This window comes from Dendrobates tinctorius, unplaced genomic scaffold (genome assembly GCF_039654945.1).
Source record: "Dendrobates tinctorius isolate UK_male_01 unplaced genomic scaffold, ASM3965494v1 ptg000018l, whole genome shotgun sequence".
NCBI classification, from domain to species: domain Eukaryota; kingdom Metazoa; phylum Chordata; class Amphibia; order Anura; family Dendrobatidae; genus Dendrobates; species Dendrobates tinctorius.
Window position 1 is genome coordinate 13284629 of NW_027361686.1, and position 25072 is coordinate 13309700.

Genomic DNA, 25072 nt, shown 5'->3' on the forward strand with positions numbered 1-25072 from the left:
TCAATGCATAAGCAAACAGTATGGGAGTCACACTTTGTTCTAATGGGAACAATTTTGTTATGAGGCCCTCAACTACCTCTGCTGAAACGGTTATTGGGGTGCATGTAACTTTGGGGCAGGCCAAGCCTTGCATTCAATGAAACATTTTTTCAGGAGGCCCTCCTGTAAGTCTCATGAAAGGGGCATTGGGGTGCGTCCTAATTTTTGGCAGCCCATCAACTCACTGCATAGGCAATAACAGCATAGGAGACCCACTGTTTAATAATGGCCCTTTTAGAAGATTAATGCCGCCTGATGCTCCTCTAAAAATAGGCTCTGTGTGTCCCTCCTTCATAAATGAAACGAGATGTGTCTGCTTATGTGTCACACACCACATGGCCAGCTAGGGTTGTTAAATGCTACAATGACATTTCCCAGTGAATGCATTTGTATTGGTTGAAAGCAGTGCTAAAGTTGAAAAACGCATCAACAACTCTGCATGTGAACATAGCCCAAGTGGTGGATGAACATTTTTGTTTGGGGTTAGTTATTTTGCCTTATATACAAGTCATTACATTGAAAAGGATGTTCCTTAACATATTTCCCAGCAAAATCCATTTTGGTTTTACTTTTGTATGTTTTTTGGTGCGCCTGTAAAAAGGGCGTGAAACTCTGACAACATTGTTTACAGCTGTGACCTAGGAGTCAGAAATGCTTCCAGGGGCGATTCCCCATGATGTTCCCGTGTCATTTGAGGAGTGTTTCCATCATTTTCAGACATTTTTAGACCTTAAACTGACCCCCGGGGGGGATCGCGGGAATAATGCTCGGGTCTCCCATAGAGCAATTGGTTGCTCGTTGTTCTGTCCGAGCACCTGAGTATTACAAATTGCTTGACCTGACCAACGAGCAACCAATTGTTCAGAACATGACAAGAACTGAAATATATAATTTTGGCCTTGAGTGGACACATACTATAAATATTACATATTGTGGGAAACCAAAAGACACTCACCTTTGAATAAAGTTTACTAACACCAGCCAAACTATTTTGCTGAGTTGGGTAATTCGCATCAGATAAGACAACTATTTCCTTTCCAGACAGCATTTAGTTTTTTAGTTTCATATACCACAGATTTCCTTTTTATTTGTATTACCTTTCATGGCTCCATGGTTATAATTTTATGTGCCTAATGCAGTGAATATAACAGTAGACCAAGCAAATATTATAACGTTGCATGATTATCTTACCTGTTAAAGAGGCTCTTTTCAGTATTTGTGAATAGTGTATTGTCATGTCGCCTCCAGCTCTTCACATGAGTAAGATAATTACAGCTAAAGTTCTCAGGTTTGATACAATAGAAATGTTCTTCATCTCTCTCATCTTTATAATCACACAGCTCTTTGCTTTGATCAAGGCCAAATCCACATATTACCTCTTTTTGTTGCTGAGGTGCTTCAAACTTGCCAACATGGTCTACATAGCCGTGCCATTTGTTTCTATAAATCCACAGGGCTGACGCGCCCTCACTTGGATGCATCATGAAAACAGTAATATTAATTGTTCCTTCCCAGAATAAGATGAAATGAACGTGATAGGTACCATTATTGAAATCCTCAATCCTCCCAGATGATCCTGCTCCAAAAGCGCTTGATGAGATTCTTGCCCTTAAGTAATCTCCTCCATAAGTTTTCATTTTGCCCAAGTAGTCAAACAAATCAACTTGGACTACTAATTGGTCCCCAACACAGTATCTATCTTTTGGATACTTCAAGAAGACTTTGCTATGTTTAGCGCTGGTTGTTTTTATTTTCTCTGTAACATTTATCTTGGGGATTGTTTCATCGACTTGATGGTAAATTCTGTGTACCGTCTTTTGAATTTCACTTTCTTGCTCCAATGTTGCAGATGATATAATAAAGGGAATCACAGCTCTGCCAAACTAGCAAAAAAAACAAGAAAAGATACATACTTAAACATAAATATTTTAGCAACACAGTAACTATAAAAATAATATAAAGAAAGATGGACCTAGTAAGTGCTGTATCCCAATTTTTGGTGCTAGGTTAGCTATTGGTCAACTTATTTATTAATGATATAGAAGACAGGATTAATAGTGTTGTTTTTACTTTAGCAGATGACACCAAACTGGTTATGAACGTGTTCCCACTCACACCAGGAAAACGCCACACATACACCCAACTGGTCCTTGTACAGAGGAGAAAGGCCCTAGCCGCATAACAAAAACATATTCTCGGGCCTGGCTCCCTAGAAGGCAACCAAGGGGTTTTGCATACATCCTGAAGAACCAGAGGGGAGGTTACAACACACTACCAACAAGGGGAAAGGAAAGTGTGAGGAGAGATACGATAACTCAAGGTGAGAAACGAAGACCCACTCAAATAAGTTGGAGCAGTGAAGTTTAAGGACTAGCACAAATAAAAGAAACAAGAAAAACTCCCAAGAACCCGTCTATGTTCAAGACCAATGGGTTTAGCCAAACATGAGAAAAAATGTTTGGTTCCGAAGACAGCGTGAGCCAGCAGCTGTCGCCTGAGGTAATTTTGTTACCGCCGGTCACCCTCATTGGCTGATGAGAGAGTACTACTCTCATGAGCCTATGCCTTCTGTCACTAAATAACAGCAAGAGAAGGCGCCGTTGAAGGGAGTATTCATCAGCCCACACCTTTGCACTATAAATACATTTTTGTTTTACATGACGTAGGGTTTCATCTATTTTTGATAGCCAGTGAAGACAAAACTGTCAGCTGTGGGCTGAAACCCTCTACTGTTAACTTTATTGTGGCTGGTTATCAAGAATAGAGGGGTCCAATGCTGTTTTTTTGTTATTATTTAATTCAATTATTTAAAAAAATGAGTGGGGTCCCCCCCATTTTTGACAAGCAGCCAGCAGGCATCTCAGAAAAGGTGCATCTATTAGATGTGCCAATTCTGGCTCTTTCCTGGCTCTTTCCACTTTCCCTGGTGCGGTGGCAAGTGGGGTAATGGTAGTGGGGTTGATGTCAGCTGTTTTATGGCTCCTACATCAAGCCCACAGGTTCGTAATGGAGAGGCATTTATAAGACACCTCCATTACTAATCCTGTAGTTAGATTGTAAAAAAAAACAGCCAGAATAAAATCCTTTAAGTAAAAAAATGACACAGACTCCTTTATCTGTATTATAATTTACAGGCTGACTTGACAAACTGAGTGATAGATGAAGTTTAATATGGAGAAATGTAAAATTATGCATATGATAAGAATTAATAATATGTGGACACCATGTGTTTTAAGGGGAGTTAAACTAGCAGTGTCACTTGTAGGGAAGGATCTGGGAATACTTGTTAGGCCGGAGTCACACTGGCGAATAAAACGGACGAATGCAATGCGATAAAAATCGCATTGCATTCGAACCCATGATATTCTATGGGGCAGCTCACATCATGCGATTTTTTATCGCATCCGATCCTCTGACCGAGACAATCACAGCAATCACGTCAGCAGGAGCCCCTGCAATTTAATACAACAAATTAACCCCTTAAATTAACCCCTACAACTCCATAATTTTACCCACAAACACTCATCTAATTAATAGTGATAGACATAACAAAAAAGACATGAAATTAAATGGTTAACTATATGTAAACCATGTGTCATTTCATGTCGGGCAGGAGAATAAATATCCAAAAGCCGGCAAATGTTTCTGCGGCTATTTTGCTTTGATGAACTGTATGAATGTAAAATATATGTATAAATGTGTCTCTATGACATGTATAAAATATATATATATATATATATATATATATATATATATATATATATATATACTGTATGTGTGTGTCTAGATCTATTAATTCGTTTGTGTGGGGAAACCTGTCATTGGGCTCCATTATATGTCCATTTTGCTATCCTGCGAGAAAATCTCACCAGACGGATGTCAAAAGGATGCTTACATGCGATTAAAATCGCATCAATGAAGAAAAATCGCATCAAAAACGCATCACTGGTTAAGATACCTTTGTGCGATTTCAGACAGTTAAAATGGGACCGATTTTTTATTCGTTGTGTGTGACTCCAGCCTAAATCACAGATTCATACAAAATTGAATGTCATTCTAAGGCCAAAAGGCTACTGCCGCTTACTAAAAGAGGTTTGAACTCACAAAACAGAATTCTAACACTGATACATTACAAAGCATTGATGTGGTCTCTTCAGGAACATGCAGTTCAGGTATAGGAATCAGTTTATAGAAATAATGCCCTTGAATTAAAAAAATGACAAAGGAAAGCCACAAAACTGATGAGATTCATGCAGGCAGACAAATATTTGCTACTAGGCATCGGCAGTCCAGTGTCTAGGGCGACTAGTTGCAGAAGGCGGTGCCCAGGTCAAGATTTAAAAAAATAACTAAAATGTCCTTCCCCTCTCCAGACTCTTTAAGAAAACAGAAGGAGGAGGGGGAGCACCACATTAATTTGTATTTGCACTTTTAGGATGTGAATACAGATGAACATCCATGCGTACCAGCACTTCTGGAGTCAGTAGAGCTCCAACCAGATCCCTGACCTGGCGTGTTGTGGCATGCGCACACTGCTGATGTCAAGACGCGATGACTTGACTTAAATGCAGAGCGTCGCACCAGAGCCTGGAGCGGGTTAGTGCTCATAGAGCCGAAGATGCATGGAGAATACGAGGGGCTCTGTATGGTGAAAATGAGGGGGGCTATTTATGGAAAACATGGGGATGGACACAGTATGGAGAACATGGATGGGACTCAGTATGGAGAACATGGGAGGCCTATGTATGGAGAAAATGGAGGGGGGCTCTGTATGGAGAACATGGAGGGAGACCCTTTATGGAGAAAATGGGGGGTGCTCGGTATGGAGAATATGGGGGGTGCTCTGTATGGAGCACATGAGTGGTTCTCTATGGTGAACATAGGGGGAGCTTGGTATGGAGAACATGGGTTGCTCTGTATTGAGAACATGGGAGGGACCTGGAATAGAGAACATGGGCCTCTGTATGGAGAACATGGGGCGGCCCCAGTATGGAGAACATAGAGGGGAGCTCTGTATGGAGAAAATGGGGGGCACTGTATGGAGAATATGGAGGGAGCCTCTGTATGGAGAACATGGGGGAGAATGGTATGAAAAACATGAGGGGGTGCTCTGCATTGAGAACATGAGGGGGGCTCTCTATGGAGAACGTAGGGGTTCTATATGGAGAATATGGGTGGTCCTGTATGCAGAACATGGGAGTCATGCTCAGACTAGAGTAAGTCCAGCGGATGCCACATCAACAAATCAACAAAGGACACCTCCTGACACCAACTTGTGCCTGTCTCTAAACTTCCCCTATGTGGTTACTCCCCCCACCACCATCACGTGCCTAGCCTCTTATTGTCTCCTCAGTGTATCCTTACTAGTGCACTGGCTGGCAAGGACGCTAGCCTCGACACTGCAGATGGTAAAATATAGAAGAGACAAACACAGGACAGACAAAGAAAAAGGGACAAAATACTCAGCTTCAGGCTCTGCTGCCAAGATCTAGAGCTGCATACATGGGCGTACCCAGGATCAAAATTAGGGGACGGGGCAAGCCTTGGTCATTCAGGTTGTAAAATTTTAGGACGAAAAAGGTGAATGGAATGAAAATTTTAAGAAAATTATATGTACTTCTGGCCAGTTAGAATCTGTCACAAGATGGCGCCGAAGGACCGCAGTGGCATCGGTAAAAGAAGAAGCCCGGGAAGGTGAGCATAATAACAGGGGCAGGGGATTTACATTTAGGCTATGGGCCCACGTAGCATTTTAAAACGCACAATGAAAACCGGACTCCTTCCCAGAAATTGCGCGTTTTTTTCCGCGCGATTTCACTGCGATTTTACCGCGATTCTGTTCGCGATTTTGCCGTGATTTTCTCAAGCACTTTCCAAGCGATTTGAAGCATCGCTTGGAAAGTGATTGACAGGTTGGTCACACTCGTCAAACATAGTGTTTGACAAGTGTGACCAGCTTTTTACTATTGAGGCTGCCTATGCAGCCTCAATAGTAAAAGATAAAATGTTAAAAATGATAAAAAATAATAAAAAATCGGGGTATATTTACCTTCCGACGTCCCGCGCTGCCATCCCGGGCCTCAGCGTTCCCAGCGATTCCTTGCGAGACCTGTGATGACGTTGGTCTTGCGTTACTATAGCGATCTCGCGAGACCGCTAGAGTCACGCGAGACTACGTAATCACAGGACCTTGCCGCAAGGCATTACTGGGAGCGCTGAGGCCCGGGATGGCAGCGCGGGACGTCGGAAGGTAAATATACCCTGATATTTTATTCTTTTTTTTACAGGGGTATGGTACCCAGGGCCTTGAGGACAGTCTCCTCTCCTCCACACCGTGGGTACCAACCGCACAAGAGACGCTTAACTTCCCGCATGGTGGGCATAGCCACATGCGGGAAGTAAGCGATTCTCATGCATTCCTATGGGTGCAGAATCGCGACAATTCTTTGCTATTCCGCACAAAAGAATGATCATGCTGCGATTTTTTTCCGCGATGCGATTCCGCCGCGGAAAAAAGCGCAGCATTAGCACAGCATGTGCGTAATGCCATAGGAATGCATGGGGGGCGTTCTGTACAAGATTTTTAAACGTTTTTGCAGCGTTTTTGCGCCGAAAATCGCGGCAAAAACGCTTAAAAATCGCATCGTGGGCGCACAGCCTTAAAGCGCAACTCCAGTGCTTAAGAAAAAAAACTGCTGGAGTGTTGCTTTAATGTCACCAAGTGCTATGTTCACACTTTTCCGTTTAAAAACATCACATTTTCAAGCCAAAAGCACTTGAGAAAACATTGTTTTGGAGAAGTCTTATTTTTCCTGCTGCTGTTTTGAAGACTTATGTTTTGATTGGACTGAGTAGTTTGAAAAGGCGTCCTTGTCGATCTGCTTTAAACAAGTGACCCTTTTCCCCCTCAGGAGTTTTTCAAAACCTCAATAGGAGAAAAAGAAAAAAAACTTTAGAAACAGGAAAGTGGATTTCCCCACAAAAATTAATTGGAAGACCATCAAGAGTTTTTGACAAAAATTATGTAGAGTTTCCTCTCAAAACTCTCGGGGGAAAAACACAGACTTATAAATGCTACTACTGTATTTAGTGCAATCTTTAAGATGTACAAAAAAAGGAAAATGCCCAAAAAGTCTTAAGGATGGCATGGTTAGTGACGCCACACGAGAACGCATCACCAGGGATTCACATTCGCTGCGCAAACAGGAATGTACGTGCAAAAAAATATATAATATACTGTATATGTAGCAGATTTGATAGTTTCTTTTGTGCACTTGGGTCGCCCTCCCAGGGCTGTGGGGTACTCGGTACCGGGCCGGTGTCAGGGGGATGTGTCACAGCAGCGGTGACCCAGTCCGTGGCCCTGGGCGCCCAAGCAATGGGGAGATGTAGTTAATGGTAGGATAGTTCGTGACGCCACCCGTGGTGTTTGGAAAATATGGTGTTAGGCCAACGCTGCATACAGATCCGCTGGGACTGATGGTATGTGCAGCTTAGATGGTAAAGCTCCCCACAGGTGGAGCTGTAGTCCCAGGGCAGTGTAGATGTAGCTGGCACGGGGATGTAGCAGTGCCGAACGCGTAGGGAACAGACAAGACACAGCGGTTGTAGTTTCTGTACCTTTACTGAGTATATGCAGTCCAGAGTCCTGATTACAGATGGTATTGGAGCAGGTCAGCCTGGAAGCAGATCAGGATTCTCTCTCAGCAGAAGGGCTGTGCAGTCTCCTTCCTAGCGCTTTGTAGTGTGAAGCACCCCAGTACTTAGTTACTCTGAAATGCCTCTCTTCAGATGTTCCTAGAACTATACTTGTATGACAGACAGCTGTAGTCTCTCTCGGGGACTCTTCTCCTGAGTCCTGGCTCACTAGTCAATTGCTGTTGTGTCCCAAGTCTTTGCTGGGAGCAGGGCATTTACAGCCTCCTACTCCTCTGGTATCTGTGGTAGTACCGTCAGTATCCGTACCACCGTGGAGACCAGACTCCAGTTCTGTGCGCTCTCAAGCTGAGGGAGCTCGCCTTCTGCAGCTCAACCTCTCAGCTTTGCAACTCCCGTCTGCACACTTCACCCTCCGCAGACTATCTCATCCTTCTTCCACCTGGCCCTCAGAGGACACTCCTCTCTAGAATCCTGGTTCAGAGTTGCCCCTGCTGGCCCGGAGTGGAACTGTGTTGCATGCATTAGGTTAACTGCTGGAGAGACCCATCACTGCTTCCAAGCCTGGCATTACCCTCCCCTGGAGGAAGGCAAAGCCAGTGTGGCGACCATACCCCTGGGGGTGCCACACACACACCAGCCCCACACTTCACGATGCCCTTCCTGCTGGGTAGTTACACATGTGACCACCCATTACTTTGGGGTCTCCTTCCTAGCCCTGGTGACTGGCAGGGCAGCGTGCACGCTCCAGGCACATGAGGCAGGCTAGAGTGCACGCTCCAGGGGTATGAGGCAGGGCAGCGTGCATGCTCCAGGTGCATGAGGCAGGGTAGTGTGCACTCTCCAGGCACATGAGGCAGGGTAGCGGGCACTCTCCAGGTGTATGAGGCAGGGCAGCATGCACACTCCAGGTGTATATAACTAGTGCACGGTTCCCATCATTTCTTGCACACTCAAATGTCTAAGCTGTCCAGGGACACCTTGTTGTCTCAGCATCTGGGGCACGTTGCGAGTGCACACCAGACAACAAACCACTTTCCTCCACCGCAGCCCAGGTCACCAGAAACAAGGCGCCAGCCAGAACCCGGGAAAGCACGCACAGCCTCACCCCGCAATCTCCTCATCTTGTGTGCCAGCGCCGCACTGCAGGACTCAGGGCACTCAGTGATGACTCCAGTCCCCGCCATGCTAATCATGATAGGTGTTCCCCCCCTGCCCCTCGGTGGGTACGCCCATGGTTAGAAATAGTGCTGACTGCTGGGTTGGCACTCTGTTAGATCCATGGTACAAAAGTAAATTTTGCCAGATGCTCCCCCTCCTGGAAAGGGATGCACGCATGCTGAAATATCGAAACACGCTTGCAGACAATCTTAGGAGTAGTTTTCCCCAAGACTGCAGTGAAGCACACAGTGTGCATTGCAGTTCTAGATTTCCATCCCTGGGAACGTCAAGGTGTCACCGCAAAAACAGCAGCAGCAGTGTCAGTGGCATAAGCAATTTCTGTGAGTCATTTCACACATTTTTTTAGACCAGCCCATGCACTAGTATAACAGAGTCCAAGTCTGACATGTTGTGGACAACTTGAGAGGATTGTGCAGGAGTATCTCAAGGTCAATATCAATGCCATGAGGGGGAATTTGGAGTCTGAGCTCACCTGTCATGCCTTGGAGGTTTTGTCATGCTTGCCAACCAGCATTTTCTCAGAACGTGTGTTCAGCTCTGCTGTTGGTGTCCTGACGGATAAGCGCATCCAGCTATTCCTTGAAAGTGTAGACCTCCTATCTTTCAGCAAATTGAACAAGTCATGGATCTCCAATGACTCTTACACCCCAGTTGCAGGCTTGGCAGACTAGGCAATGGTATCATTTTTAGTGTCATGCATTGATCTTGCTTTATTGCAGTCTGTGCCATCTTTGTGGTGTCTTCTGTGCCTGCTGTTGCTACTGCTGCTGATATTACAAACATTGTTTTGAAATGTGGAGACTCCAAGTTGTGTCTCCATCTGGTAGGTTGCCTGTAGTGGATGGTGTGTCAGAGGCCTTTTATACTGTTTTTTTGTGTTTTTTATGCCGTTCCACATGTACTTAAATTGATAAGGCAGCTTTATCCTTCAAACTAGTATGATTACAACAATACCACATTTATATTCTTTTTATGTTTTGACGCTTTTACACAATAAAATAAATTCAAACTCAGAAGTCTGTCATGACTTCGGTCTGTCATTCCAAGGATGTCTTCTAAGGATAATATCTGAAATAATGCCTGAAAAATAACTCCCTGCTATAGATGCTTCATTATTATTATTATTACTATGCTTCACTATTACTATCAATCTGACAATCGATGTGCTTCATCCTCAGGTATGTGTCCTGGCTGCAATACATTCATCACCCATTTCTCCTGAACCCCAATCAATCACCCCTGTATCTGTTTCCTATCAATACTTTATCTTTCCTTTTAGATCTGACCATTTGCATTTGTTTTTTTTTGCTTTTTATTGTGAGTTCTAATTAATCGTCTCCTGTGTCTGTCCAATCTCCCTACTGCTCCTACCTCCTTGTGATCACAGCTGGCTTGTTTGATGTGCAATTGACGTCTTATAAATTCAGACTCAAAGGTCTGTCATGACCTCGGCTGTCATTCCAAGGATGTCTTCTAAGGATAATAACTGAAATAATACCTGAAATGAGCCTGAAGTGACCAGAAGGTATGACTAAACGCTGCGTTTAAATGTACTAAATTTGTTTTGCCTTCTAAATTACTCTCACCATGCTGACATACGCTCTAACAGTTTTGGCTCCTTTAACCCTCACTCTCCTTCATTATTCGCAAACCCCAGCACCCGCTAACAAAATAATAATCTCTCCTTCCCTCTTGCCTCCTCACCTGACCTCCTCTGCTGACCTGCTCCTCAACCTCAGAGCTCCCCTAATAAAATGCAAAACCAGCCGCCCACTCTCCTTCTCCCACATGCTCTCCCTCTCTCTGCTTCTCCTCACTGCTGGCAACATATCTCCCAACCCTGGACCCCCACAGCTCATACCTCCCATTACTAACCCCTTCTATTGTTCCCATACCAACACAAACACCAGAAATCTTTCCCACCTCAAATCCGTGCCCTTGACAACCACCACCCTGCTCCCACTCTCTGGATCACTCTGGAATGCTCGCTCCGTCTGCAATAAACTCCATGTGATTCACGACCTCTTTACCTCTCGTAACTTTTCCTTCCTTGACCTCACCGAAACATGGCTGACACCTTCCGACACCGCCTCCACTGCTGCGATATGTTACGGTGGCCTCCACTTCACCCACACTCCTCGCCCTGGCAACAGACATGGCGGAGAGTGGGCCTTTTCCTTTCTTCCAACTGCACCTTCAACCCAATCCCACCTCTTCCCTCCCTTATCCTCCCCTCTTTTGGAGTCCACTCCGTCTGCATCTATTCTCCCTCCAACCTCCAAGTGGCCGTCATATACCGACCCCTGGGCCCGACAACTGCCTTCATTGACCAATTCTCTTCCTGGCTCCTTCACTTTCTCTCTGCTGACATTCCCACCATCATCATGGGTGACTTCAACCGGGGCGGACCTACCGCCCGTGCAGACTGTGCATTGCATGGGGGCCCCGGGGGAGAGGGGGCCCCTCCAGCCTACAGCACCGCATGGCTAATTATGTCAAAATTCAAATAAGCCATGTGTAGTGCAATGAGGAGAGCAGCGCTGCGGGAGGCAAAGGGGCCCCTGTGTGGCAGGGGGGCCTGCCTGCCCCCCAGCACCGACTCCACACCCCCGCTCCCCGCATTGAAGGAGGAAGGAGGCAATGATGGAGCCTGGAGGATAGAGCGTCAGACGCTCCCTCTCCCATCATTCCCCGCTCTGCCTCTGACACAGTGGGTGCGCAATGACTTCATTGCGCTCTCACTGTGTACCAGGCAGTGCAGGAGAGGAGACAGGAGGCGGGAGCAATGCAGGCACGAGGAGAAGGTGAGGAGTGGTTTTTTTTTAAGTCAGTGTGAGTACTGGACTGTGGGGCCATGCTGGGGTGCTATATACCATGCTGGGCTGTATTATACCATACTGGGGGGTGCTATATACCATGCTGGGCTGTATTATACCATACTAGGGGGGCTATATTCCATGCTGGGCTGTATCATACCATGCTGGGGGGGCTATATACCATGCTGGGCTGTATCATACCATGCTGGGGGGCTATATACCATGCTGGACTGTGAGGCTATGCTGGGGGGCTATATACCATGCTGGGCTGTATCATACCATGCTGGGGGGGCTATATACCATGCTGGGGGGGCTATATACCATGCTGGACTGTATTATACCATGCTGGGGGGCTATATACCATGCTGGGCTGTATTATACCATGCTGGGAGGGGTTATATACCATGCTGGGCTGTATTATACCATGCTGGGAGGGGCTATATACCATGCTGGGCTTTATTATACCTTGCTGGGGGGGCTATATACCATGCTGGGCTGTATTATACCATGCTGGGGAGGCTACATACCATGCTGGGCTGTATCATACCATGCTGGGGGGCTATATACCATGCTGGGGGGGCTATATACCATGCTGGGCTGTATTATACCATGCTGGGGGGCTATATACCATGCTGGGCTGTATTATACCATGCTGGGGGGCTATATACCATGCTGGGCTGTATTATACCATTCTGGGGGGCTATATACCATGCTGGGCTGTGGGGCCAATGTGGGGGTGCTATATACCATGCTGAGCTGTATTATACCATACTGGGGGGTGCTATATACCATGCTGGGCTGTATTATACCATGCTGGGGGGGCTATATACCATGCTGGGCTGTATTGTACCATGCTGGGGGGGCTATATACCATGCTGGGCTGTATCATACCATGCTGGGGGGCTATATACCATGCTGGACTGTGGGGCCATGCTGGGGGGCTATATACCATGGTGGGGGGCCTATATACCATGCTGGGTTGTATCATACCATGCTGGGGGGGCTTTATACCATGCTGGGGGCTATATACCATGCTGGGGGGCTATATACCATGCTGGGCTGTATTATACCATGCTGGGGGGTATATACCATGCTGGGCTGTATTATACCATGCTGGGGGGCTATATACCATGCTGGGCTGTATTATACCATGCTGGGGGGGCTATATACCATGCTGGGCTGTATTATACCATGCTGGGGGGGCTATATACCATGCTGGGCTGTATTATACCATGCTGGGGGGGCTATATACCATTCTGGGCTATATTATACCATGCCGGGGGGGCTATATACCATGCTGGGCAGTATCATACCATGCAGGGGGGGCTATATACCATGCTGGGGGGCTATATATCATGCTGGGCTGTATTATACCATGCTGGGGGGCTATATACCATGCTGGGCTGTATTATACCATGCTGGGGGGGCTATATACCATGCTGGGCTGTATTATACCATGCTGGGGGGCTATATACCATGCTGGGCTGTATTATACCATGCTGGGGGGGCTATATACTATGCTGGGCTGTATTATACCATGCTGGGCTGAATTATACCATGCTGGGCTGTATTATACCATTCTGGGGGGCTATATACCATGCTGGGCTGTATTATACCATGGTGGGCTATATACCGTGGTGGGCTGTATACCATGGTGGGCTGGGCTATATACTATGTGGTGCTGGGCTATATACTATGTGGCTGTGTTATATTCCATGGGGGGTACATTTTAAATTATATTCTATAAGGAGAGGCTGTGTTATATAATATGGGGGCTACATTATATTCTTGGGGGAGGTGGACTGTATTATATTCTATTTAGGGCTACATTATATTCTATAGGGGGCTGTATTATATTTATTATATTCTATGGGGGCTGCATTATACTATATGAGGAGGGCTACATTGTATTCTATGTAGGGGCTACATTTTTCTATATAAGGGGCTGCATTATATCCTATGAGGAGGTTGCCATATATTCTATGGAGGGGCTGTATCATACTATATGGGGAGGGACTGCATTATATTCTATGGGGAGTTACATCATGTTCTATACAGATATTATATCCAGCCCTGCATAGCCTCAATATTAGATAACAACAAATAACAAATAACTTTGTTGCCCTATGAAGGGTTGGGGGGCCCGAAAAATTTCTTGCACAGGGGCCCACTACAGTCTGTGTCCGCCCCTGACTTCAACATCCCCATTGACACCCACCAGTCGGCAGCCTCCAAACTCCTGTCCCTTATTTCATCCTTTGGACTTACTCAGTGGTCCTCCTCAGCCACCCACGCAGACGGACATACACTAGACCTGGTCTTCACCCACCTCTGCTCTCTTTCTAACTTCACCACCTCCCCTCTCCCTCTATCTGACCACCATCTACTCACTTTCTCATCCCTGTCCTCCTCACCTGTCACCCATGTCCAGCAGCATGCGCACCCCCGCAGAAACCTCGCACATGTAGACACTCACATACTCTCTGACTCTATTCTACCACTGTCCTCCATAGCTTCACTCAACGACACTGACACTGCCACTAGTTTCTACAATGCCACTCTTGCATCAGCCATCGACTCAGTCGCCCCTGTCTTGCATAACAGAGTGCGACGAATCAATACACAACCCTGGCACAATAACACCACTAAAAAGCTTCGGCAAGCATCCAGAATTGCAGAATGGCGCTGGAAGAAAACGCATTCGCAAGACGACTTCACCGCACTCAAACAAGCAACACTTGCATTCAAATCTGCCCTCACCTCTGCTAAACAGGCCTTCTTTACATCCCTTTTATCTTCCTTATCCCCCAACCCCAAACAGTTGTTCAATACTTTTAACTCCCTCCTCCGCCCACCACTGCCCCCTCCGACTTCCCTAATCTCTGCCAAGTACTTTGCCGCACACTTCAAAAACAAGATAGACCAAACACGGCAAGTCTTTATTGCTCAACCACCACAACCCCTTTGTATACCAGACCAATGCCCAAACCCCATAACCTCCTTATCTAACATCACTGTAGGGGAGCTTGCTCATCTTCTCTCCAAATCACACCTCACCACTTGTACACTTGTACATAAAGTCTCACGGATTCCAGTACCACCTTTATGCCGATGATACTCAGATCTACCTCTCTGGCCCAGATATCACCTTTCAGCTCTCCAGAATCCCAGAGTGTCTATCAGCCATATCCTCCTCCTTCTCCTCTCGCTTCCTCAAACTCAATGTGGACAAATCTGAACTGATCATCTTTCCCCCATCTCACAAATCTTCCTTACCCGACCTTTCTATAACAATTGACAACATCACGCTTTCCCCCGTACCGGAGGTCCGCTGCCTCGGAGTAACCCTTGACTCTGCCCTGTCCTTCAAACCGCACATCCAAGCTTTCTCCACCTCCTGTCGCCTCCAGCTCAAAAATATTTCCAGAATCCGTCCCTTCCTCAACCCTCAATCTACTAAAATGCTTGTGCATGCCCTCATCATCTCCTGCCTCAACTATTGCAACATCGTTTTCTGTGGCCTCCCTGCTAACACCCTTGCACCTCTCCAGTCCATCCTCAACTCTGCCGCCTGACTAACTCATCTCTCTCCTTGCTACTCCTCCGCTTCTCCCCACTGCAAATCTCTTCATTGGCTCCTATTCCCTCAGTGTATCCAATTCAAATTACTAATACTGATCTACAAGGCCATCTACAACCTGTCTCCTCCATACATCTCTGAACTAATCTCCCGATACCTTCCCTCACGTAATATCCAGTCCTCCCAAGACCTCCTTCTCTCCTCCACACTTATTTGCTCCTCACCCAATCACCTCCAAGACTTCTCCTGAATATCCCCCATCCTCTGGAATTCCCTGCCCCAACACGTCTGGCTATCAACCACTCTCGGATCCTTCAGACGGAACCTGAAAACCCACCTCTTCAGGAAAGCCTACAGCCTGCAATGATCCCCGCTGCCTCCTCACGACTACTGGAGCTACCGCCTCACCATCACTGGAGCTGCTGCAACCCCCCCAACCTACTTTCTCCTTCCCCACCATCCTGTAGCATGTAAGCCCGAAAGAGCAGAGTCCTCTCTCCCCCTCTATATCAGTCTGTGTTTGTTAGTTTGTATACTGTAAGTGATATCTGTAATTTGTATGTAACCCCTTCTCATGTACAGCACCATGGAACCAATGGTGCTTTATAAATAAATAATAATAATAATAATTAAAAAACCTATGTTATAGAAAAAATAATTATTTTTGCATTGCTTTATTCTGACTGCTATAACTTTTTAAAATTTCCATTGATGGAGCTATATCATAGTTTGTTTTTTGCAAGACAAGATGTCATTTTCAGCAATTCTATTTTTATTTACTTTTGTCTTTTTGATCACGTTTTTTCTAGTTTACATTCAATAGTATGATGAAAATGCATCATTTTGTGCCCCGTATTTATTTATTTTTTTACGATGTTCACCAAAGGGGTTTTGGAAGCGCATTGAGCAGCAGGGTGGTTTGCTGGTGAAGGGAAAAAAATCTCTTTAAAGCTTCTGCTTCAGCGAGTGTGAGCGAGCTGAGTGTGACCAGAGTGTAAGTGCGAAAGGTGGTGTGTGACTTGTGATTCAGTTACATTGGATTCAGGGAGTTTCCAAGGTAGGAATTACAAAATTGCTGTTATATTTTGTTAATACTTTGCATTTATTTTTATTTATCTTTTCTGTCTTGTGCAATCCCCATTAGGAATGTGCTCCACTATTGCCAATGCCATCCAGTGCACATCTTGCCACATGTATGCAATCCTTGAACAGCCGGTTGAGGGTGCATACTGCTGTGCGAGATGTGAGCAAGCTGTTCATTTGGAAGCCCAGATACTGGATCTAAATGTGCAGTTGGCAACATTGAGATCCATAGACAATATGGAAAGGAGTCAGCTGCTCACTGGGACAGATGAGGGGGAGGATGGTAGTAAGGAGCTGCAGAACAGTGAGGCAGCTAGCTGGGTGACAGTTAGAAGGCGGGGTAGAGGGAAGAGTGCCAGGGAGGCTAGTCCTGATCTGGCACACCCCAATAAGTTTGCTAAGTTGGCGGATGAGGGGAGTGTCAGTACAGGGGTAGCACTGCTGTAGCAAGGCTTGTCCTCTGAAAGCCGGAGGAGTGTCTGCTCCAGTAAGGAGAGCAAGACAGGCCAGACAGGTGCTGGTAGTGGGGGACTCAATTATTAGGGGAGCAGATAGGGTAATCTGTCACAAAGCCAGGGATCGGCGAACGGTGTGCTGCCTACCAGGCACTCGAGTCCGACACATCGCTGATCGGGTTGACAGATTACTGGGAGGGGCTGGTGAGGACCCAGCTGTCATGGTGCACATTGGCACAAATGACAAAGTTAGAGCTAGGTGGAAGGTCCCTAAAGATGATTTCAGGGAATTAGGCTGTAAGCTTAAAGCAAGGACCTCCAAGATGGTATTTTCTGAAATACTGCTGGTACCACATGCCAAGGTTTTAAATACTAGAGTAGGGACTGTCCCACAAGGGTTGCCGTGACGTGGCGGGATGGCTTGTACATTATTTTGATCAAAATTATGTTTACTAAATACCCTTATTACTATTATTACCTTTATGCATTATTTGCAGTATATTTTTTACTCTTAGTTCAGGATATTTGTGTTTTTTGCTTTTTGTTTTCTCTGGTTAATGGTCATGTGTTAATATGCACATACATTGTGCATACACATTAACTTACTTTTCTCAGTTCAGATTTGTTTTTTATTCATTTCATTGTGCATTCAGTGCATATAGGGGTGTGACCGCCCTCTTTCTGAGCTGGGAAAGCCATCCAGTCTGGCCTAAGCTGTTAGTAGTGGTTCAGCCGCTCGACCCTTATTCACATTCACGCCACTTGGCAAGTGAAAGGGTTTTAAATACTAGAGTAGGGACTGTCCCACAAGGGTTGCCGTGATGTGGCGGGATGGCTTGTACATTATTTTGATCAAAATTATGTTTACTAAACACCCTTATTATTATTATTACCTTTATGCATTATTTGCAGTATATTTTTTACTCTTAGTTCAGGATATTTGTGTTTTTTGCTTTTTGTTTTCTCTGGTTAATGGTCATGTGTTAATATGCACTTACATTGTGCATACACATTAACTTACTTTTCTCAGTTCAGATTTGTTTTTTATTCATTTCATTGTGCATTCAGTGCATATATGGGTGTGACCGCCCTCTTTCTGAGCTGGGAAAGCCATCCAGTCTGGCCTAAGCTGTTACTAGTGGTTCAGCCGCTCGACCCTTATTCACATTCACGCCACTTGGCAAGTGAAAAGGTTTTAAATACTAGAGTAGGGACTGTCCCACAAGGGTTGCCGTGACGTGGCGGGATGGCTTGTACATTATTTTGATCAAAATTATGTTTACTAAACACCCTTATTATTATTATTATTATTACCTTTATGCATTATTTGCAGTATATTTTTTACTCTTAGTTCAGGATATTTGTGTTTTTTGCTTTTTGTTTTCTCCGGTGTATAAGAAAGACATAGCTGAACTGGAGCAGATGCAGAGAAGAGCGACCAAGGTTATTAGGGAACTGGGAGGTCAGCAATACCAAGACAGGTTATTACACTTGGGGTTATTTAGTTTGGAAAAACGAAGGCTTAGGGGTGATCTTATTACAATGTATAAATATATGTGGGGACAATACAAAGACCTTTCTAATGATCTTTTTACTCTTAGACCTGTGACGGGGACAAGGGGGCATCCTCTACGTCTGGAGGAAAGAAGGTTTAATCATAATCACAGATGCAGATTCTTTACTGTAAGAGCAGTGAGACTATGGAACTCTCTTCCGTATGATGATGTCTTTCTTGAAAAGTATAATATTACAGGTTATATACAGTCATGGCCAAAAGTTTAGAGAATGACACAAATATTATATTTTCACATGATCTGCTGGCCTCTGGTATTTATGTGTGTTTGTCAGATGTTTTTATCACATACAGAAATATAATTGCAATCATATTATGAGTAGCAAAAGTTTATATTGACAGTTAGAATGAGTTAATGCAGCAAGTCAATATTTGCAGTGTTGACCCTTCTTCTTCAGGACCTCAGCAATTCTCCCTGGCATGCTCTCAATCAACTTCTGGATCAAATCCTGTCTGATAGCAGTCCATTCTTGCAAAATCAATGCTTTTATTTTGTCTGAAATTGAAGGTTTTTGTTTGTCCACCCGTCTCTTGATGATTGACCACAAGTTCTCAATGGGATAAAGATCTGGGGAGTTTCCAGGCCATGGTCCCAAAATCTCTGTTTTGTTCCCTGAGCCATTTAGTTATCACCTTTGCTTTATGGCAAGGTGCTCCATCATGTTGAAAAAGGTATTGTTGATCGCCAAACTGCTCTTGGACGGTTGGGAGAAGTTGCTCTTGGAGGACATTCTGGTACCATTCTTTATTCATGGCTGTGTTTTAAGGCAAGACTGAGAGAGAGCCCATTCCCTTGGCTGAGAAGCCACCCCACACATGAATGGTTTCAGGATGCTTGACAGTTGGCATGAGACAAGACTGGTGGTAGCGCTCACCTGGTCTTCTCCGAATAAGCCGTTTTCCAGATGTCCCAAACAATCGAAAAGGGGATTCATCAGAGAAAATGACTTTACCCCAGTCCTCAGCAGTCCACTCCCTGTACCTCTTGCAGAATATCAGTCTGTCCATGATGTTTTTCCTGGAGCGAAGTTGCTTCTTTGCTGCCCTCCTTGAGACCAGGCCTTGCTCCAAGAGTCTCCGCCTCACAGTGCGTGCATATGCACTCACACCTGCCTGCTGCCATTCCTGAGCAAGCTCTGCACTGCTGGTAGCCCAATCCCGCAGCTGAAACACTTTTAAGAGACGGTCCTGGCGCTTGCTGGTCTTTCTTGGGCGCCCTGGAGCCTTTTTGGCAACAAGGGAACCTCTCTCCTTGAAGTTCTTGATGATGCGATAGATTGTTGACTGAGGTGCAATCTTTCTAGCTGCGATACTCTTCCCTGTTAGGCCATTTTTGTGCAGTGCAATGATGACTGCACGTGTTTCTTTAGAGATAACCATGGTTAACAGAAGAGAAACAATGATGCCAAGCACCAGCCTCCTTTTAAAGTGTCCAGTGGTGTCATTCTTACTTAATCATGACAGATTGATCCCCAGCCCTGTCCTCATCAACACCCACACCTGTGTTAATGGAGCAATCACTGAAACGATGTTAGCTGGTCCTTTTAAGGCAGGGCTGAAATGATGTTGAAATGTCTTTTGGGGGATAAAGTTCATTTTCTAGGCAAATATTGACTTTGCAAGTAATTGCTGTTAAGCTGATCACTCTTTATAACATTCTGGAGTATATGCAAATTGCCATTAGAAAAAATGAAGCAGTAGACTTTGTAAAAATTAATATTTGTGTCATTCTCTAAAATTTTGGCCACGACTGTACACTAGTTTCCTTAATATTACGTTGATCCAGGGAGCTAGTCTGATTGCCGTATGTGGAGTCGGGAAGGAATTTTTTCCCCCATGTTGAGCTTACTGATTGCCACATGGGGTTTTTTTTTGTCTTCCTCTGGATCAACATGTTAGGGCAGTTTAGGATAGGATATGGGTTGAACTAGATGGACTTAAAGTCTTCTTTCAACCTTAATAACTATGTATGCTACTATGTAACTAGTGTGACAATTTTATGGGGTCGGTTGTTCCAGAGAAGGAGATACCATACGTGTACTTTTTTTTTTATTTTTTTCCTTTTTTCTTTGTACCTCTATGGGTCTTTCACTTTCAGCAGCCTGATTATTGTTATAAACCATTGCAATGAATGAGCATTGTAATGGCTTATATCCGTCAGTGCTGCATTGACACAAGCACCTTTGAGCACGCTCTGCCCAAGGTTTAATGGTCTAAGAGGCTTGCCATAGCCTGGTGATCTGGATGTCATCTTGACATCGGGTCACCATGGCAATGATCAGGCCTTTGCCATGATGTCGCTGTTGCGCCAATTGGAGGGCAGAGAGAACACCCTCCCTCTGCCTTCTTTGTAAATGCTGTAATGACAGCATTTAGGGGGCTAAACTGCCAGCCAGGAGTGGTGCAGGCAAGAAAAATTGTCAGGTAGTTGGGTCAGAACCAGAAGGTATGGGAAGATGCAAGCTTATCAGACTGGATCTGCATGTGAAAAGAATCGCAGTAGTGTAAGTCAAATGAGAGTCACCCAATCAAGTCTATGGGTGTGAGAAAAAAATCGGATGCCTTTCTGAGCCACAGTACAGCATCCGATTTTTATAGATACATTGCAATTCTGTAACATTGGAAACTGAATGGTCTTGTAAATGATAAATAGGGCTGAGTAAAAAAACGGATTTACAGATGAAAAGTGAGAAAAAAAATCGTTCCACTTTTCTGGATACAACTCTGAACAATCTTTAATGCTGTCATGTGACCCTCGCCTTAGGGGTGTATAGTAAATAGCGAACAGCCCCACCCAAGGCAGACAGGAGGGAGAAAGACAAACTCACTAGCATCTAACCCCGAGGCTTCTGGACTTTTCATTGCCACAAGTCCTGGACTAAAATAGGGCTACTGAATAGTAATCCTGCATCAGCCGACAATAGAAGCGTAAACCAGAGTGCACAGGCACAGATGTCACCTATTATGACCAATTAGAAACAGTACAGTACGTTCATGATTGTAGAGGCAGTACACATGTCATTAAACCAAAAGTAATGGTAAATAGCTTTAGATTAATAATATAATTACACAGGCATATAAATGAAATCTATGAAGAAATTATGCTGAAACATATTCCAAAATTACCTTTATGAAGTCTTGTTGGTAAATGATGCAGAGCAGAAAACAGAATGCTGCTAGTGATATCAGATAACCTTTATATTTTAGTAACATGTTCATGATCTCTGCCTGGGACAAAACAAAAATTAAATGAATGTCATGTTTTTAGTTCAGTTACAAAGCAATGGGGAAATATGATATTTAAAATATGAAATAATTAAAATTTTCCTAATATTTAAGGCTACTTTCAAGAAAAAACTGTTGTGTGTATGTAATGGAGGCCAGGGCTGTAGTCGTGGCTAACGAAGGGTGCTCTGTCGCATCCTGGCCCTCCGTCACTTAAACACATTTTCCCTTCTGTGGTCCAAATCCAGTTTCAATAAAACAACTTTACTCAGCTCGTCCAGTTTAGTCACCGAAGCAACACAAGGTTCTTCACAAAACATCACCATTCTGTTCCCTGTATTGTCCCTCACTCTTCCAGGAATATTGCAGGGTCGAACCGTCGCCTTCGGTACCGCAGCTTCTTGACTGGCCAGACCAACCTCCTTCAAAAGTTCCCTGTCCGTTTCACTCTGGACATTTGGAATTGTTCCCACGATGTTACCTGCTACCATCTTGATGCTGCCCTGTATTCCTCTACCATCATGTGAGCCCATAAGCCCTGAATGGCTGGGCTCCTCAGCTTAAACATTATGGGACACAACTGTCCTATCCTGGCTCCCAGCCCTTACTAACTGAACTCAGGAAGCTCACTAACTTACACATAGTTGGCCTCTCCTAATGAACTAAATCCTATTGGTCTGTCTAATTCCTCACTAACTCTATTCTATTGTGCCCCCTCTAGTGGGCTATTCTAAATCCTATACTTTCCCTACATTTATACAATACAAGGTATATATATATATATATATACACTCACTGGCCACTTTATTAGGTACACCTGTCCAACTGTGTGTTAAGACTTAATTTCTAATCAGCCAATCACATGGCGGCAACTCAGTGCATTTAGGCATGTAGACATGGTCAAGACAATCTCCTGCAGTTCAAACCGAGCATCAGTATGGGGAAGAAAGGTGATTTGAGTGCCTTTGAACGTGGCATGATTGTTGGTGCCAGAAGGGCTGGTCTGAGAATTTCAGAAACTGCTGATCTACTGGGATTTTCATGCACAACCATCTCTAGGGTTTACAGAGAATGGTCCGAAAAAGAAAAAAAATCCAGTGAGCGGCAGTTCTGTGGCCGGAAATGCCTTGTTGATGCCAGAGGTCAGAGGAGAATGGGCAGACTGGTTCGAGCTGATAGAAAGGCAACAGTGACTCAAATTGCCACCCGTTACAACCAAGGTAGGCAGAAGAGCATCTCTGAACGCACAGTGCGTCGAACTTTGAGGCAGATGGGCTACAGCAGCAGAAGACCACACTGGGTACCACTCCTCTCAGCTAAGAACAGGAAACTGAGGCTACAATTTGCACAAGCTCATCGAAATTGGACAGTAGAAGATTGGAAAAACGTTGCCTGGTCTGATGAGTCTCGATTTCTGCTGCGACATTCGGATGGTAGGGTCAGAATTTGGCGTAAACAACATGAAAGCATGGATCCATCCTGCCTTGTATCAACGGTTCAGGCTGGTGGTGGTGGTGTCATGGTGTGGGGAATTTTTTCTGGGCACTCTTTGGGCCCCTTGGTACCAATTGAGCATCGTTGCAACGCCACAGCCTACCTGAGTATTGTTGCTGACCATGTCCATCCCTTTATGACCACAATGTACCCAACATCTGATGGCTACTTTCAGCAGGATAATGCGCCATGTCATAAAGCTCGAATCATCTCAGATTGGTTTCTTGAACATGACAATGAGTTTACTGTACTCAAATGGCCTCCTCAGTCACCAGATCTCAATCCAATAGAGCATCTTTGGGATGTGGTGGAACGGGAGATTCGCATCAGGGATGTGCAGCCGACAAATCTGCGCCAACTGTGTGATGCCATCATGTCAATATGGTCCAAAATCTCTGAGGAATGCTTCCAGCACCTTGTTGAATCTCTGCCACGAAGAATTGAGGCAGTTCTGAAGGCAAAAGGGGGTCCAACCCCTTACTAGCATGGTGTACCTAATAAAGTGGCCAGTGAGTGTATATATATATATATATATTTGCAATACATTACACAGCATTGCAATATTATGAAACACATACCATATATCGTACATACACAATATAGCAGCATTATAGCACATATTAAAAGTACCAGCTTCTCAGGGATGTAGAAACATGGGCACGGGAAGTGGGGTACAATCCAGTCCTTGTACATCCCTTGCACATACATGAGGAATTAAACTGTTTCTGGCCACTAAATGAGTTGGATCTTGCATTTATCAAATGTTTTCCCCTCTTCAGGCAGTAATTTTCAGTCGTCACTAAGCTAGTGGATGGACACCTGCTGATAAAATGCCTCCCATACACTGCACACAGAGATATAAGGGATTCCTTCTCCAGTATCTCTTTTTAGCAAGCCTTCAGAAGTAGCAGCAGCATGGGGGAACATAAAAGAGCAAGTCTGAGCAGTGTAGCTTTGAATCCAGCACTGATGTGAGATAATCATTTAATAACACTAGCAGCACCTTCTATGTTACTTCATCTCTCACTTTCTCTTAGCTGCTCCTTCCTTTTCTTTTCTCTTCTCTTAATAGTCTTCAATAGACATTTATAATTTAACACTAGTGATAAGTGAGCAGCACTAAAATGCTCAGGTACTCGTTATTCGAGTTGAGCAAATTGTAATGCTTGGGTGCTCGACCTGAGTAACGAGTTGAATGGAAGTCAATGGTAAACTCATGCATCTTTCAGGAGGCCCCTCTCCTGCACGTCTGGAGAGGGTCTTCAAATTGATGAAAATGGCATGGGAACAGCATGGGGAAGACCCATGGAAGCAGCTCTGAATGACAGGTCAGTGCTGAGAACAATGCTGTCAGAGTATTACACCACTTTTATGGACTGACAAAAAAAACCATACAGAACCGCATTTAAAATGGATTTGACTGGAAAAAAATGTTGTTAAGAAACATTCTTTCCAGTATAATGACTTGTATATAAGGCAAAATAGCTAAGAGAAAACATTGTTCCCCCAATACTTTGGACTATGTTCATATGCAGTGTTTTTGCTGCGCTATGCATATTTGCATTTTTTTCAATGGGGAAAAAAACAGTCAACAGGAAATATAATTTTATCATTGTAATACAATATCTTAGCACGCAATGTGGGAGACATGATCAAACACATTGAAAGTTTTCACGGCCAACAACTGATCATCACTAGTTGTAGAGGGCCATCTGGTGACCTTTTCTATTGTTAGATGGCCAGCAGGTGTCTTGTGGACAGATGAGACTAAGATAGAGTTTTTTGGTAAAGCATATAATTCTACTGTTCACTGTAAGTGGAATCAGGTCTTCAAATACAAGAACACAGTAGATACAGTTAAATATGGTAGGGGTTCAAAGAGTTTTTTTTTCTGCCTCTGGCCCTTGGTGCCTTGAAATGTGAAGATTCCAAAAGGATTTTGGGTTGCAATGTAGTGCCCAGGGTCAGA

General features: G+C 44.6%; 1 protein-coding gene across 2 annotated transcripts in view; it reads right to left on the reverse strand.

Annotated features, from left to right (window-relative positions):
* LOC141082547 (NXPE family member 2-like) overlaps positions 1 to 25072 on the reverse strand; it is a 482607-nt gene that overhangs the window by 342457 nt on the left and 115078 nt on the right. For both annotated transcript variants that reach the window (XM_073566470.1, XM_073566469.1), the window contains exons 2-3: positions 21511 to 21612; positions 1231 to 1922 (exon numbers count right to left, since the gene is read on the reverse strand). In XM_073566470.1, the coding sequence (XP_073422571.1) occupies positions 1231 to 1922; positions 21511 to 21603 (785 nt within the window). In that variant the 5' untranslated portion in view covers positions 21604 to 21612. The remainder of the gene's footprint in view (positions 1 to 1230; positions 1923 to 21510; positions 21613 to 25072) is intronic.